The sequence below is a fragment of the Megalobrama amblycephala genome, linkage group LG5 (assembly GCF_018812025.1).
Source record: "Megalobrama amblycephala isolate DHTTF-2021 linkage group LG5, ASM1881202v1, whole genome shotgun sequence".
NCBI lineage: Eukaryota > Metazoa > Chordata > Actinopteri > Cypriniformes > Xenocyprididae > Megalobrama > Megalobrama amblycephala.
The window spans coordinates 34,063,194-34,078,823 of record NC_063048.1 but is presented as its reverse complement, the minus strand read 5'-3'; the positions used below and the strand labels follow the sequence as shown (position 1 = coordinate 34,078,823).

Here is a 15,630-nt window from a genome sequence, read left to right as displayed (position 1 = left end):
AGTTCAAACTCCAAACTCCTGAGCACTATGAAATGATTAACACTTTATTACAGATGCTTACCAGAATGTCATCCAAGACACACAGTTGTTGAGCATGGTGTGGAGTACAAGAAAAACATCGCTAAGATTTTTGGTGGCTTTTGGTATGTGTGTAACATTGCTTAATTAAGTTAAAGTTTAACTCGACTTTCGACTCGTGTCGAAATCCCCTGTACATTTTCGTTATTTGTAGTTCACAATCGAGAAACTATATTTCCCAGAACTCCTGTACATTTTCATCGACGTTTATTGGTTGCGCAAAGACACACCCCCTCGAGCTGCCTATCAAGTTTAACGCAGCTACAACACGAGCAGATAATGTGCCACTTTCAGCACAGACAGTTATTTTTGTTTTCACGATGGCATTAAACTGCAGCGCATTCAGTCGCCTTATCTTAGGGGCACACACCGCGGCTGAGGCCTGCGCAAAGCGGGCAGTTCGACAGACATGTGGGAGATATAGAGTGTGTCGATGGTATTCCAGTATCACGCATGAAGAGAACAGACTGGAGCAAGTGTTTGTGCCAGACTCTTCCTGTACATCTGTCACAACTGCACAGGTAAGATAAATAGCCTATCTTAAAAATGCACGTGATGATTTTACGTCACAAATAATGATACTGTTATATATAATATAAGTATTAGGAGTTGTTTGATGCAGCCAAACAATAAAACACGGCAATTTATTTTTCTGTTTACATTTTTTTTTTCAATACATTGCAACATATAAATACTATGGTTATGTAATGAATAATAGTCATTCATTACTGTGTAAAAAGTAGCCTCAGAAAAGTATTTGGAAACATAAGCAACATTTAAAAAATAATGACTGTCAAACCAGTAATACACGCACAAGGTCTCATTTATGCTTCATTCAAGAATGGGTGCTGAACATAATGGTTTTAAAGTGTGACAAATTATAAATGGTTCCTTCTTTACAACAGTTGAGTCATAAGACCCTCACTAAAGTACCAAACCAGACATATCAGTCATGGATGCATGTGATATATAACATGACAAACTGTTATGCATTCTCTTTTGCCATCAAAGTGTTTACCACAAACTGGTCAATAGCCTACAAAATGATGTAAATTAAATCGAAATATCATATTCGTACAATATAATTTATAACAAAAATTCTCCCTTAATATGGACTTTGGAAAAGCAAGCCGGGCAGTTTGTTTAGCTGAGTTTAAAGAAAGCTTAAAGGGTTAGTTCAGCCAAAAATGAAAACTCTGTCTCACCCTCATGCCGTTCCACACCCGTAAGACCTTCATTAATCTTCGGAACACAAATTAAGATATTTTTGTTGAAATCCGATGGCTCCATGATGCCTGCATAGATAGCAATGACACTTCCTCTCTCAAGATCAATAAAAGTACTAAAAACACATCTAAATCAGTTCATGTGAGTACAGTGGTTCAATATGATTGTGGTTCATGATTCGGAACGTGTGTCAAACCGCCAAACTGCTGAAATCACGTGACTTTGGCGCTCCGAAGCTTCCTGAAGCAGTGTTTTGAAATCGGCCATCACTAAATAAGTCGTTATTTTGGTTTTTTTTGGCGCAACCAAAAATATTCTCGTTGCTTTATAATATTAATATTGAACCACTGTACTCACATGAACTGATTTAAATATGTTTTTAGTACATTAATGGAGCTTGAGAGAGGAAGTGTCATTGCTGGCTATGGAGGCCTCACTGAGTCATCGGATTTCAACAAAAATATCTTAATTTGTGTTCTGAAGATTAGCAAAGGTCTTATGGGTGTGGAACGGCATGAGGGTGAGTAATAAATGACAGAATTTTCATTTTTGGGTGAACTAACCCTTTAATAAGCTGAATGGTTCTTTTAATTCTCAATACTGAGTTTCATTATAAATATAAAAGTTCAGAAATAGAAACACTTTGTTTGTGCAGCAAAGTAACGCCATTCATCTTTCATTATATTCCAAATAATCTTTTTGGCCTTCAAATAAATTTGGATATTTAAGTATACCAAATTTTATCTCTATACATACAGTAAACTGGTATAGGGTCGGCGATATATACTATACAGCATATCTCAACTGCTCAATTGCTTGTATGTTCGGAAAATGTAAACCATATCAGATTAGAGCTGGGTGATAATAAATGTAAATGTGTAGGGAACAGCACATTCTAGGGCCCAGTTTTATGGCAGGGCCCCTCTCTTACTGCAACAGAGGAGAAAGATTTGCTACATTTCAACTGGATCTTGGTGGACTAGCACAAACAAATGTCCAAGACCATCAGATAAGTAAGCTAGTACAACTGACAGACACCTCAAATGCAGGAAGGACAGGACTTCTCACTGGTCCACACAGGCAGTTTCTGCCCTGCACCCATCTTGAGACTAATCCCTAGGGTTTAAGCCAACCGCCATAATTCTTTAGGACTTTTTGGATGCAAGAGCAGTGGCTAAAACAAAGGGAGGCCACAATGATCCATCCAGTCCATTCATAACTATGTTTGAAAACCTTAAAACTGATGTAAACCACACACATCCATTTCATACTTATTCACAGATAAAAGTATTCTCAGTGACAGCTCTTTGTAGTGCAACATCTTCTAAGTTAATATACATATGAATGCATGCATGACTGCTCAAGCTTGTCCCATCATGTTTGGACTCTATTTGTTATGAATATTGCCAAAGGTGTTCTGGTGGTGGTTTGGAAAGTGAGAAATGCATTGATAAAACTTTAAAGACACTGCTCTAACTGTGTGCTTTAGATTATGCTAATGAGTTCTACACTGGAAAAAAAATGGTGGGCCACCCTGTGTGTGTGTCCCCTCTGATGCTTGCAGCCAATCACAGCACTGGAATAGAGAAGCGCCAACTTGCAGTCTCCTCCTCATAGGAAAGGGATAAATGTGCCCTTTCAACAGACACTCAAACTCAAGACATTAACAGAAACGCTCATGTTCTGACTGAGTCTCCCGTCTGGCTAGACGCTAACAGATACATACTTGTTCTGAGCCTCCAGCCCGTAACATTAAAAAAGGCAGCAAGAGATACATTACATTCAGATTCTGAGTCTCCCATCTGGTGAGATACTAACAGATATGCCATCCTGAGTCTCCAGCCTGCAAAGGTGAGACAGCAACAAATTCCATACTTTAAGTCGACAGCTTGTGAGGCAGCAACAGATACGATCACGTTCTGAGCTTCCAGTCTGTGAGGAAAGAGACAAGAGGCACGTCCCAAGTCTCCATGCCAGAGGGACAAAAGCGGATTGCCCAAGTCCTGAGCGCCTGGCCCAGAGGCAGAAGACATACAGACACATTTGCAACAAGGTTAAGCTCAGGAGAACAAACCTTCACTTCAAGGTATCAGGGCTTCATCCGTGTGTTCCAGATTTTAGGACCCTTTTTGGTGCTCCAGGAGATCAGCATCCCACAGAGTTTCTTGTTCAAGGCTGTTGAAACGGATTCCGGCTCCTCTCCGGACTGCATTGTCACCCAGCAAAATCAGTGGAAGACGTAACCGTCATCGGACTGCTCACTCAACCATGTGGAACATAAATATTACTTTGCCAAACCTCTTTCCAGAGACCTTGACCTTTATGTTATCTGTATGTGATTTTCTCATTTTCATTAAAGGTAATATAACTGATGCTAGTTAATATATATAATCTTTCATTCATTTGTTTGATGTATAATAAGGTTCTTCACCTTATTAGTTTCAGAGAAACAATTTATCTTTCCATAAGATCACGTAACTCTTCCATAGCCTTCATCACTTGTATTTTATGCACATTATGCACTTTATTCCTGTATCATTCATGGTATTCATTTTGTAGTTTTGTTGATTTACTCGTTTATCTTTTTGTTAATAAAATGTATTTTATTACACTTGTGTTAATAATGTAGAAGAGGCTGTACATACAAGTTAACAATATCTCACAAATCCTTCAGATTTTTCAGATGACAAACAGATGACCCTCCAATTAACATAAAATGATAGTTGAATAAATAAAAAAGATTGTTATTTTATTGTTAAGGCAAGATTCCTTAGCTGGTGCCCTGAGGAAATGTCACTTGACACTCTTGCACTCACCTTAAGTGATGTGACCAACACTCACAATTATTTGGTGCCCGTATATACCAAATCCTTACTTATGGTGCCCATTTTAAGCATAAATCACTATAAGATATATTAAGATATCATAAACGTTAACATTCTGTAAAGCTGCTTTGAAACTGTATTGTAAAAAGTTCTATAAAAATAATTTGAGTTGGCTATATTTTATTTGCTCACAAATTAAGAGCGGATAACAATTAAAAGTAAGAACATCACATTATTGATAACTTTAAAGGTGCCCTAGAATTGAAAATTGAATTTACCTCGGCATAGTTTAATAACAAGAGTTCAGTACATGGAAATAACATACAGTGAGTCTCAAACACCATTGTTTCCTCCTTCTTATGTAAATTTGATTTGTTTAAAAGACCTCTGAAGAACAGGCGAATCTCAACATAACGCCGACTGTGACGCAACAGTCAGGATCATTAATATGTATGCCCCCAGATTTTGCATATGCTAGCCCACGTTCAAGGCATTAGACAAGCCAGTATTAACATTTGGAGCTGTGCACAGCCGAATCAACAGACTTTACACAGGTAAGCAAGCAAGGACAATGGCGAAAAATGGCAGATGGAGCAATAATAACTGACATGATCCATGATATCATGATATTTTTAGTGATATTTGTAAATTGTCTATCTAAATGTTTTGTTAGCATGTTGCTAATGTACTTTTAAATGTGGTTAAAGTTACCATCGTTTCTTACTGTATTCACGGAGACAGGAGTCGTCGTTATATTCATTTTTAAACACTTGCAGTCTGTATAATTCATAAACACAACTTCATTCTTTATAAATCTCTCCAACAGTGTGTAACGTTAGCTTTAGCCACGGAGCATATACTATCAAACTCATTCAGAATCAAATGTAAACATCCAAATAAATACCATACTTGCATGATCTGAGGCTGCATGACGAACACTTTGTAAAGATCCATTTTGAGGGTTATATTAGCTGTGTGAACTTTGTTTATGCAGTGTATTACAGAGTTGCGAGCTCGGGGGCGGGGAGCACGAGCATTTAAAGGGGACGCGCGCTGAATTGGCGCATTTATAATTATGCCCCAAAATAGGCAGTTAAAAAACTGAATAAAAAAAATCTATGTGGTATTTTAAGCTGAAACTTCACTGACACATTCAGGGGACACCTTAGACTTATATTACATCTTGCGAAAAAGCGTTCTATGGCACCTTTAATAGGCTGTCAAAAATAAGAGAAAGTTACTGTGCTGATTTTACTGGCCTTGAGCTTTTCCTGTCTGCCACACATAACTATTTACCTGATTAGTTCTTATGTTCTCCATGTACTGTACTATGTACTATAACTGTAAATAAAAACTATTTTGTTCTGCTGATATGTCATCTGATCGTGCCCTGTTTGTTGTTCTCGGCAGGTCCAAGAGCTTGTGGTTCCAGGTGGTCATAAGCGAGTTCTGAAGGATGTTCTGCCTTTCTCAGCATTCCTTACGGACTCTTTTGGACGGAGACATAATTACCTACGCATTTCCCTCACCGAGAAATGTAACCTTCGCTGTAAGTTTCTCAAATACTGTATGCTTTGTAGAAAGACTTCAGCTTCATGAATATGCAGATTTGTGCCTGAGTCCCGTCAGGATTGATTTCCATCGGCAATGGAGGTGAAGACGTCAACTCCCATGATTCCATGCCCCTGCACGGCGTCATCAAGCTAATAATAATCTTTGCTATTGTTTTGAATAAGTGATCTCTAGCGGCTAAACTTACATACTGTCCCTTCAAGACAAAAATTGAGAATCAATAGTGATTCGTTCTTCTATTTCTCAGGTCAATACTGTATGCCACAAGAAGGGGTAAAACTCAGCCCTCGCTCTCAGCTCCTAACAACAGAGGAGTTACTGACGTTAGCCAGACTCTTTGTACGAGAGGGGGTGAGCAAAATACGGCTGACCGGAGGAGAACCTCTCATTCGCCCAGACGTTCTGCATATTATAGGTAATTTTTACACCTTTTATTAGTTTTGTAAATGCTTTTTAACTTTGAATCATAACACAGTAGTGATATAGACTGCATCTCATGTTGCATGTCGGAATGTCTGCAATTACGAAATGTAAATCAGTTCGTACTTTTAATGTACATTACAGAGACTAAGGGTAGAACTAAAGAGTGAACACATTTTTCTGTGTTCAGTTTATTTCAGTGAATGTCATTTTAAGTCAATGTTACGGTGAGACTAACACTGATAATAATTTTGTTGGTCTCTTATCATGTGCTTCGTGTTTCCTGCTTATTGGCTAATATTCTGAATAACAAGCATGACAAATGATGTTGCAGCCAGAAATGCTTTGAATAGTTGACCGTTTCTCTTTTTTTCTGAAAGGGGAATTGAGGAAGTTGGAGGGTCTGAAAACCATTGCAGTCACTACAAATGGCATGAATTTGTCCCGGCTGTTGCCCGGTTTGAAAAAAGCTGGAGTGGATCTGCTCAACATCAGCCTAGACACCCTGGTCCCTGCCAAATTTGAGTTCATCGCTAGACGAAAAGGTGCAATTTGCTGTTGATCAGTCACTCATTAAAGACATATATAACAAGTGTAAAATAACATAGAAAATAATTAACAACCGGATAATGAAGATGTACAGTCACTGTAAGTGGGGAATGCTCCATATTCTCATTTCAGAATCAAAACGCATTGCAGAAGAACAAACGTGTAAACCCTGTACTATGTAACTTCCATCTGTAGAGTTTCTTACATAAATCTAACCCAGTTTTGTTACATTCTTGTGTCAAATGTTCTAATCAGAAGCTGTCCAGTGAAACATTTTGTCAGACTTTTAGGGATATTAGATCTTTTACCCATTCATATTCAACCGTTCAACCGTTATCTTGTTGGGTCGTGAAGGTGAGGACATTTTTCCACCAGTTAAACTGCACAAGGTGGCACGGACATTCATGATGGTGCGGAGCAGAGTGAGCATTTTCAATTAATTCCTATGGAAGTTGAGCTTCCATAGGAATGAACTGAAAACGCTCCACGTCAACAGACACGCACTTGCCCGTATGGCTGCGAGCATTTTACTTTTCCAATTTGTGCGTGACAATTGCTTGAATTTTGGGTTCATTATTATATTTAATGAAAAAAACAACTAATCCTTTGCAGGTTCCCTATTAGCACTGGGTTTAAATCCATAATACTGCAAAAGTCCAAAAATCTGACTCCTGCTGCTGATCTATGCTGCGACTTTCATTCGGCTCACGTTGCATTGAGCAGACGCGTTCAGTTTTTAATTGTAGTGTCTGTTTTGTAACTGAACTAAATTATTTTTATTACTATAAAAAATCAAAATGACGGTGGGGCCGGCTGAACACTGAAAACACCGTCAACACCTACTATTATCTTGTAATGCCAAGTATTTAAGCTGTATAATAGCTGTATTGTGAAAATTAACTGACACAACTATGGTAGCAAACTTTCTAGACACTATTGGACTCCATGTTCTTACTAGAAAATAAATTGAAATTTAAAAGGCTACAGAATTTAGCTTCAGCTGTGAAAGTCACATATTTGCAACCATTATTTTAAATGGTCTTGCCTACAATATGCCTACAATACTTTCTAACTGATGCTTAATATTGGTACCATGTGCAGGGTTTCATAAAGTGATGGAAGGCATTGAAAAGGCTGTTGAAATGGGCTACAATCCAGTCAAGGTAATGCCCCTTTCTCAAAACATCATGTTTATAATCCCTTTTGATGTGTGAAATGGCCCGTCTCTAAGAAGGTTATGGCTTCAGAAAGATGCAAAAGTTCACCCAAAAATGAAAATTCTGTCATCATTTACTCACCCTCATGTTGCTCCAAACCTGTATGAATTTATTTCTTCTGCTGAACACAAAAAAAAGAATATGTGTAACCAAACAGTTGATGGAACCCATTGACTTCCAAAGTATGGAAACAAATACTACTATTTAACTTTATAACTCTGTTCTCAGGTGAACTGTGTGGTCATGAGAGGTCTGAATGAAGACGAGTTGATTGACTTTGTGTCACTGACAGAGACGAAACCATTGGATGTGAGATTCATTGAGTACATGCCTTTTGATGGTAAGATTATGTTAGCTAAAGTCAGAGAAATCTACATTGTGCACTTGTTAGCCCCTGTTACAGGTTGTAGTATAATTGGCACGTTGTAAAGGTTGCAGTTTCTGCCCCAGTTCTCTAATCGTATTAGTAGTGCAGATTATTCTCTTTCCAGGTCAGTGAGACTTTGTTTTCCTCAGGATTTATTTTCATAACACATGTAACACAGTTCACATTCTGGTGATGTTTTAGGTCAAGAACCATTTAAGTCCTATTCTTTCGCTACTAAATTGGTTTAACAGTGTGCAGAGACAAGTTTCAATGACAATGAAGAGATTTGAGATTTGTTGAGCCAGTAGCAGGAGCTGTTTTGCAGTCACTGTTAGAGGTTCTTGCCCTGGGGGTCAATACTACAGCGATCACTCCAATAGCAACTGATTAGATACTGTGATCAGTGGAGCCGTTTGTGAGGTGTGCAAACAATGACTCATCAAACCATACATCACCCGACACAAAGTGAAACTATTCATGACTACAGGATTTCTTTAAAGAATATTAAACAGACTCCAACTTAAGCAACAAAAAAGCCTTGTTTTGAACTATTGTATTATCAGTTTTTCATAGTTTAAGGTTTAGAAAGGTTGAAATAAGCACTGGAAATAAGTCAGCAATGTCACAAACTGTACTAATCGCATCTAGACTAATCACAACAATGACCTATTTTGGATCCAAAACGGCAAATTTCGCTGAAAGGTGACACGTTTGCATCCCTGAATTGTAATGATACACTCCAAGTTTGAGTTAAATATTAATATCTCTTTACAAGTGATGACTTTTAAATACAGGGTCATTCTGTGTCAAATCAACGAAATTTTGGAAAATTCCCTGGCTCATATTTTTTTCTGAAACAAACATACATTGTGATGAAAGCGAAAATATTGAATCTCATGGATGTATATTATTTACGGAGTAATCCACTATTTTGTGGAGGGGGGCCAAAATTTTCACCTGAGATTTGGAGCAGGGGTAAATTACAGGGGGTAAAAATTCCTTTTTTGTAAACCCAATGTAATTTGGCTCCAGGTGAAAATTCTCATTTTGACCCCCCTCTACAAAATAGTGTATTACTCGGAAATTATACATCCATGACATTCAATATTTGGTATGTATGACGTAATGTGCCATTTAATACATGTTTGGAGAAATAATTTCTACATACAAAAATGTAAAGCAGTTAAACGTTGTTTAAGCAAGTTTTTACACATTGGCTGTCTCTGTAAGGTAACAGATGGAACTTCAAGATGATGGTGAGCTATCAGGAGATGCTGGACTGTATAAAGCAAAAATGGCCCAATCTGGAACCTGTGCCCGGAGAGGAAACAGACACAGCCAAGGTCAGCTCAGCTCCAGACTGCTAAATAAATCATTGGCCATGAATCATTCCCAATGTTAAATTCTCATGGTGGAGCTAATTTGAAAATATTTTTGTTTTGGCTCATTTCTAAGGGTCAGTTTTATTTTGCAGCGTTACTGTGCAGTTGTTATACATTGGTTTGTAAATGTTTTGAAACTTTCTCATGTTATTAATAGGCCAAAAAACTTCTATCAAAACATTCCTTTTCAAATCTTGAATCATGAACTATCAGCGGATAAGCCCTCGTGTGTGTATTTCTGTGTTGTGCGCTCACAGGCGTTTAGAGTACCAGGATTTCAGGGCCAGCTGGGCTTCATTAGCTCCATGTCAGACAATTTCTGTGGTTCCTGTAACCGCCTGCGCATCACGGCCGATGGCAATCTTAAGGTACATGTTGTGTGTTTGATGTTCCCTAAACACCCTTATGCTTTTCAACTAGCCGTCTGCTCTGTGTTACTTTGAGTTTTATTGTGTCTGTGTTGGCCTGCTATTAGGTTTGCTTGTTTGGGAATTCAGAGGTGTCTTTGAGGGATTTTCTGCGCTCCGGAGCACCTGAAGAGGAACTACTGCACATAATAGGGGCAGCAGTCGGGAGGAAGAAGAAACAGCATGCAGGTAAAAACACACACACACTCTGGCACAACACATCAACTGTGCAGCAAATGATTCCCAAAAGGATATAATTTAAAATTCAGTCATTTATAACTCAACTAGGTCATGTCTACTTCATCATGTACTTTTTCTGAACTGAATATAACTTTCTCTCTTTTCTTCAGGGATGTTCAATATATCTCAGATGAAGAACAGGCCGATGATCCTCATTGGTGGGTGACGTGGCTGTACGTAATACACTTCCCATCTCACTCGCTCTGTTTCTGTCCTTCTCTGCTTCTCTGTTTTCACTCATAGGGTTGGGTGATATACCAGAAGTTTTTCAAAAACAGTGAAAAATGTTTGCAAAGTAAATGCAAATAAAATTGACAAAGTTTTATGTAATTAAAAAAAAGTGTGATAGGAATAACTTTATATTTTAACATTTTTTTTTTTTAAATCTATGTTTTTCATTAAGTTTTCCATAAAAATGTGTATTTTGTGATTGTATATCAACTAGGGGTGTGTGATATTGAAATACAGAAATTCACTTTTTCATTAAGGGGTGATATTTGCCATCTTTAAAAATTAAAAATTTAATTACTCACCTTCATGTCGTTCCACACCCATAAGACCTTCATTCATCTTCAGAACACAAATTAAGATATTTTTGATGAAATCCGATGGCTCAGTGAGGCCTGCATTGCCAACAAGACAATTAACACTTTCAATGCTCAAAAAGCTGCTAAAGACATATTTAAAACAGTTCATGTGACTACAGTGGTTCAGCCTTAATGTTATGAAGTGACGAGAATACTTTTTGTGCACCAAAAAACAAAAACAAATAACGACTTTATTTAACAATATCTAGTGATGGGCAATTTCAGAGCACTGCTTCATGAAGCTTCGAAGCTTAACAAATCTTTTGTTAACAAATCAGTGGTTTGGAACGTGCGGAATGTGATTTCAGTATACAAGGTTTTATGTCATGTCATAAGTGTTTTGAAATTTCAATGGTTCACCACTGGGGGGCGTGACTTTGGCAGTTTGATACACGCTCCAAACCACTGATTTGAAACAAAAGATTCGTAAAGCTTCGAAGATTCATGAAGCAGTGTTTTGAAATCGCCCATCACTAGATATTGTTGAATAAAGTCGTTATTTGACCGAAAGTGCATATGAAGTGTGCCATTTGGGACAGGACCATAAAAGATCACTATCTGCTTAAAAAAAAAAATCTGTTTATCGATGATGATACATATCCCACACCCCTATCAACAACATTTTTCAGATATGTATTGTTTATTACCCATCCCTTTGCACTCAGGTAAACATGTATACATTTCCCAGATTTCCAGCAGTTGAGGATTGACATTTAGAAACTATTGTTGAATATGTTTGTCCTTGTTTACAGGTAGGGATTGCAGTTGGCTGCTGCCAATGCCTCCATTCAGAGGCAGTCAGAGACCGGCTCTTTCTCTCATCCACTGCATGGACTCAGCAGCCTCTGCTACAACCCGGTCATTACCAAATTACCGTAAACACTTTTGTAGTAATGTGCATCAGGACTTCACAAGCACTTTTGATAATGAAGCACAAGGTTTGACTAATTTTCATAGAAATAATAATCGACTAAAATTTAATCCCATTACGAGCATTAACAATCTAAGACACATCTGTGCAGCCTCAGTGGCGCTTTGTCATCAGGTGAATGTTGGTGCCTCAAAAACCCTTACAGCTGTAACCATTCCTACACATATTTACACCCACCCACCACAGCTAAAATCCAAAACATTGGCTCCTGTGCCCTTTCGTAGTGCACTACTGTCGACATCCACATTTAGAGATTCAGCTCTGCAGTTTGCACGCCACTGCCACAGAAAAACTCCTGAATGTGGATTCGATTTGAAAATACCACATACAGACGCACAATCGTCCAGCTTTGATGGAACTTCTGATCAGTTGACCCACACTGATGCACAGGGTAAAGCCTCCATGGTCAATGTGGGCTTTAAGGCGGTAACTTGTCGCACAGCCACAGCTTGTGGCAAAGTCATCCTGGGCCCAAAAGCTTTTCATCTGGTGTGTGTCAACCAGCTCGCCAAGGGCGATGCCCTAGCGGTAGCGCAGCTAGCGGGCATCATGGGTGCCAAGCAGACCTCATCCCTCATTCCCCTCTGTCATCCGCTTCCTCTTGACCACGTTTCCGTTACCATAGAGCTGCTCGAAGAAGGACATGCCGTCATCGTAAAGGCAACCTGCCAAACCACGGGCCGCACAGGAGTGGAGATGGAGGCCCTGACCGCCGTTACGGTGGCCTCGCTGACCCTCTATGACATGTGCAAGTCAGTCAGCCATGACATTGTTATTACTGACATCAAGTTGCTTAGCAAAACGGGAGGGCAGAGAGGTGATTTCCATCGCTGGCCCGACTCCTAAAGAACGCACAAATCTTACCTGTTTGAATGTAGCTTTATTCACTAGAGTGACATCAGTGTTCTCTAACAAAATGTGCCTTCAGATGCCTCTAGCTGATCCACTAATTGTTATTTGAACCTGTGTTTATAACCAGCATGAAATGTGATTTATTCGAGTAATCATTTACTTTATACAAAGAATACATTATTTTGGCCTAGATTTATTTTGATAATGATTTTGAGCTGTATTTGGTAAGGGTGTCAACATTTAAACCAGTTAAGGTCTATGAGGATTCCTTTGCTCTGAAAAGTGTTTGCATACCTGAGCCAAAACAAACTGTATTCAGGTTATTCATTTGATTCAAAGGAATGTTTCCCCTTAAAAAAGTTGTTTTGAAAAATGTCACAGTGGTCAGTGGTTTTTTTCCCCCCATATAATGAAAGTCAGTGCGGGGTCTAGTATTGTTTGGACCCCTCGTGTTCTTCAAAATATATGAAGAAAAAAAGTGCATGCAGGTTTGGAACAACACAAGGTTTGAGTAAATGATGAAACTAGCCTTTTTATGCAAAATGCAATGACCTGACGATGTCAAAACCCGGTAACGAGTTATCATTTTAGCACTTCCGGTTCCATCGACCTGAAGTGAATGGGTTTGGGGTTAAACTCAGCATGAAACAGAGGAAGAGGATGTGCTAGTGTTTTCTTTTCTATTGTGATACACACAAGTGAAACGGCTTTTTGAGAAGAAAAAAAAAAAAAAGTAGGGCAGGACTTGATTTTGTCCATGGGTTGATTCGATTGTTGGATTGTTGTGGTTTGACAGGTTGTCCCCCCTCGCACCAGTAAACAAGTCGTCAGAGAAGAGTTATTTTGGGTTAGGGTTATGAAAAATAGAGATATGCATGAATAGTTTATAACAGTGGTTCTCAACTCCAGTCCTCAGGACCCACTGCTCTGCACATTTTGTATTTCTCCCTTATTTAATGCACCTGATTCAGATCATCAGCTCTCAAGGAGAGAGCTCCATGGAACTGAACCGAGTGTATCAGATAAGAAAGACATACAAAATGTGCAGAGCAGTGGGTCCCGAGGACTGGAGTTGAGAACCACTGGTTTATAATACTGCAATATTGCAATTTTTTTTTTTTAAATATTTTTATGGTGACTAACACAAGCTCACAATGTTTTCACATACAGTACAGTCCAAAAGTTTGGAACCACTAAGATTTTTAATGTTTTTAAAATAAGTTTCGTCTGCTCACCAAGGCTACATTTATTTAATTAAAAATACAGTAAAAAACTGTAATATTGTGAAATATTATTACAATTTAAAATAACTGTGTACTATTTAAATATATTTGACAAAGTAATTTATTCCTGTGATGCAAAGCTGAATTTTCAGCATCGTTACTCCAGTCTTCAGTGTCACATGATCCTTCAGAAATCATTCTAATATGCTGATTTGCTGCTCAATAAACATTTATGTGTTGTGTACTTTTTTTTTTTCAGGATTCCTTGATGAATAGAAAGTTCAAAAGAACAGCATTTATCTGAAATACAAAGCTTCTGTAGCATTATACACTACCGTTCAAAAGTTTGGGGTCAGTAAGAATTTTTATTTTTATTTTTTTGAAAAGAAATTAAAGAAATTAATACTTTTATTCAGCAAGGATGCATTAAATCAATCAAAAGTGGCAGTAAAGACATTTATAATGTTACAAAAGATTAGATTTCAGATAAACACTGTTCTTTTGAACTTTCTATTCATCAAATAATCCTGAAAAAAAATATTGTACACAAATATTTTCTACAATTGTACACATTAAATGTTTCTTGAGCAGCAGATCAGCATATTAGAATGATTTCTGAAGGATCATGTGACACTGAAGACTGGAGTAATGATGCTGAAAATTCAGCTTTGCATCACAGGAATAAATTACTTTGTGAAATATATTCAAATAGAAAACAGTTATTTTAAATTGTAATAATATTTCACAATATTACTGTTTTTTACTGTATTTTTAATTAAATAAATGTAGCCTTGGTGAGCAGACGAAACTTCTTTTAAAAACATTAAAAATCTTAGTGGTTCCAAACTTTTGGACTGTACTGTATAACAAAGTACATAAGTTATACCTTATGAGTTTTTTTTTTTTTTTTTTTTTTTTTTTTTTTTTTTAAAGCTTGTATTTGTCTGGAAAAGGCAACAGTAAACATTTTCGAAATCTTCCTAATAAAACACCTGATTGAACTCATCAGCTCCTCCTAGCAGAGACTCCAAGACCAGAAATAGATGGGGTCAGATATGGGAGACATTCAAAATGTGTACTGGATGACACCAGGAACAGGGTTGGGGAAACACTTGCTAAAGGGACTCCAGGTAAACGCAGTAGTTCATTAAGAGCCGTTTAACTTCTGACGGTTGTATTTAGAGCTTATTTTGTGCATTAATCTAAAAGCTAACGAAAAACTCTTATTGTGTTTTGTCGAGGGAACTTCCGTTTTGGCCTACAAAAGTACGTCATCGCTGTAGAAAAGGCTTGTGTTGAAAATTCGCACTTGGCCTAAATACTGTGACTTTTCTCATAAATATTATAAACATCTTTTAGATGACATATGGCCTCTTTCATGAAACACAAACAGATCATTTCTTTATGAAACAAGTGTAGCTTGGGCCTGCGGATGCCTCCTGTGGGGCCAGCAATTGTCAGAATGCTCTTCATCATAATATTCTAACCAGATTGATAAAGTTTACAATGTATCATTTGCTCCATATCTTAACTGCATTAACTGCAATTTTGAATGACAGATCCACCAGACGTGTTTGGTAGCCAAATACTTATTTTTTCTGTCTTGGTCAATTGTTATGGATACCTAGAATGATTGAACATTTTATTACTGTAAAGTCATGCCTAAAAACTGTGACTGGTTAGGACTTTATGTTGGACCCAGGAACTGCTGTTTGACTGGTCAAATTTACAACTGTGGTTCCTTCTGTGATCA

At 37.8% G+C, this 15,630-nt stretch overlaps 1 protein-coding gene across 2 annotated transcripts; it reads left to right on the top strand.

Annotated features, from left to right (window-relative positions):
- The first annotated feature begins 308 nt into the window (after positions 1–308).
- Positions 309–13,029, top strand: mocs1 (molybdenum cofactor synthesis 1). Of its 2 annotated transcripts, none has more exons than XM_048191950.1 (11): positions 309–599; positions 5,541–5,679; positions 5,950–6,117; positions 6,503–6,667; positions 7,773–7,834; positions 8,117–8,228; positions 9,486–9,598; positions 9,895–10,005; positions 10,113–10,233; positions 10,395–10,442; positions 11,624–13,029. In XM_048191950.1, the coding sequence occupies exons 1-11, from the start codon at positions 399–401 to the stop codon at positions 12,646–12,648; spliced, it is 2,265 nt and encodes a 754-aa protein (XP_048047907.1). In that variant the 5' UTR covers positions 309–398; the 3' UTR covers positions 12,649–13,029. The 2 variants fall into 2 exon arrangements, with proteins under 2 accessions (XP_048047907.1, XP_048047908.1); XM_048191951.1 differs by having other exon boundaries at positions 312–599; positions 10,395–10,457; positions 11,624–11,762.
- The last annotated feature ends 2,601 nt before the right edge of the window (positions 13,030–15,630 follow it).

Excerpts from the sequence above, each read along its gene's own strand:
- mocs1 (XM_048191950.1), top strand. The coding sequence starts at position 399 with ATGGCATTAAACTGCAGCGCATTCAGTCGCCTTATCTTAGGGGCACAC. Across the intron at positions 6,118-6,502 it reads AGACGTTCTGCATATTATAG|GGGAATTGAGGAAGTTGGAG; the intron begins GTAATTTTTACA and ends TTTTTCTGAAAG. Across the intron at positions 9,599-9,894 it reads AGGAAACAGACACAGCCAAG|GCGTTTAGAGTACCAGGATT; the intron begins GTCAGCTCAGCT and ends GTGCGCTCACAG.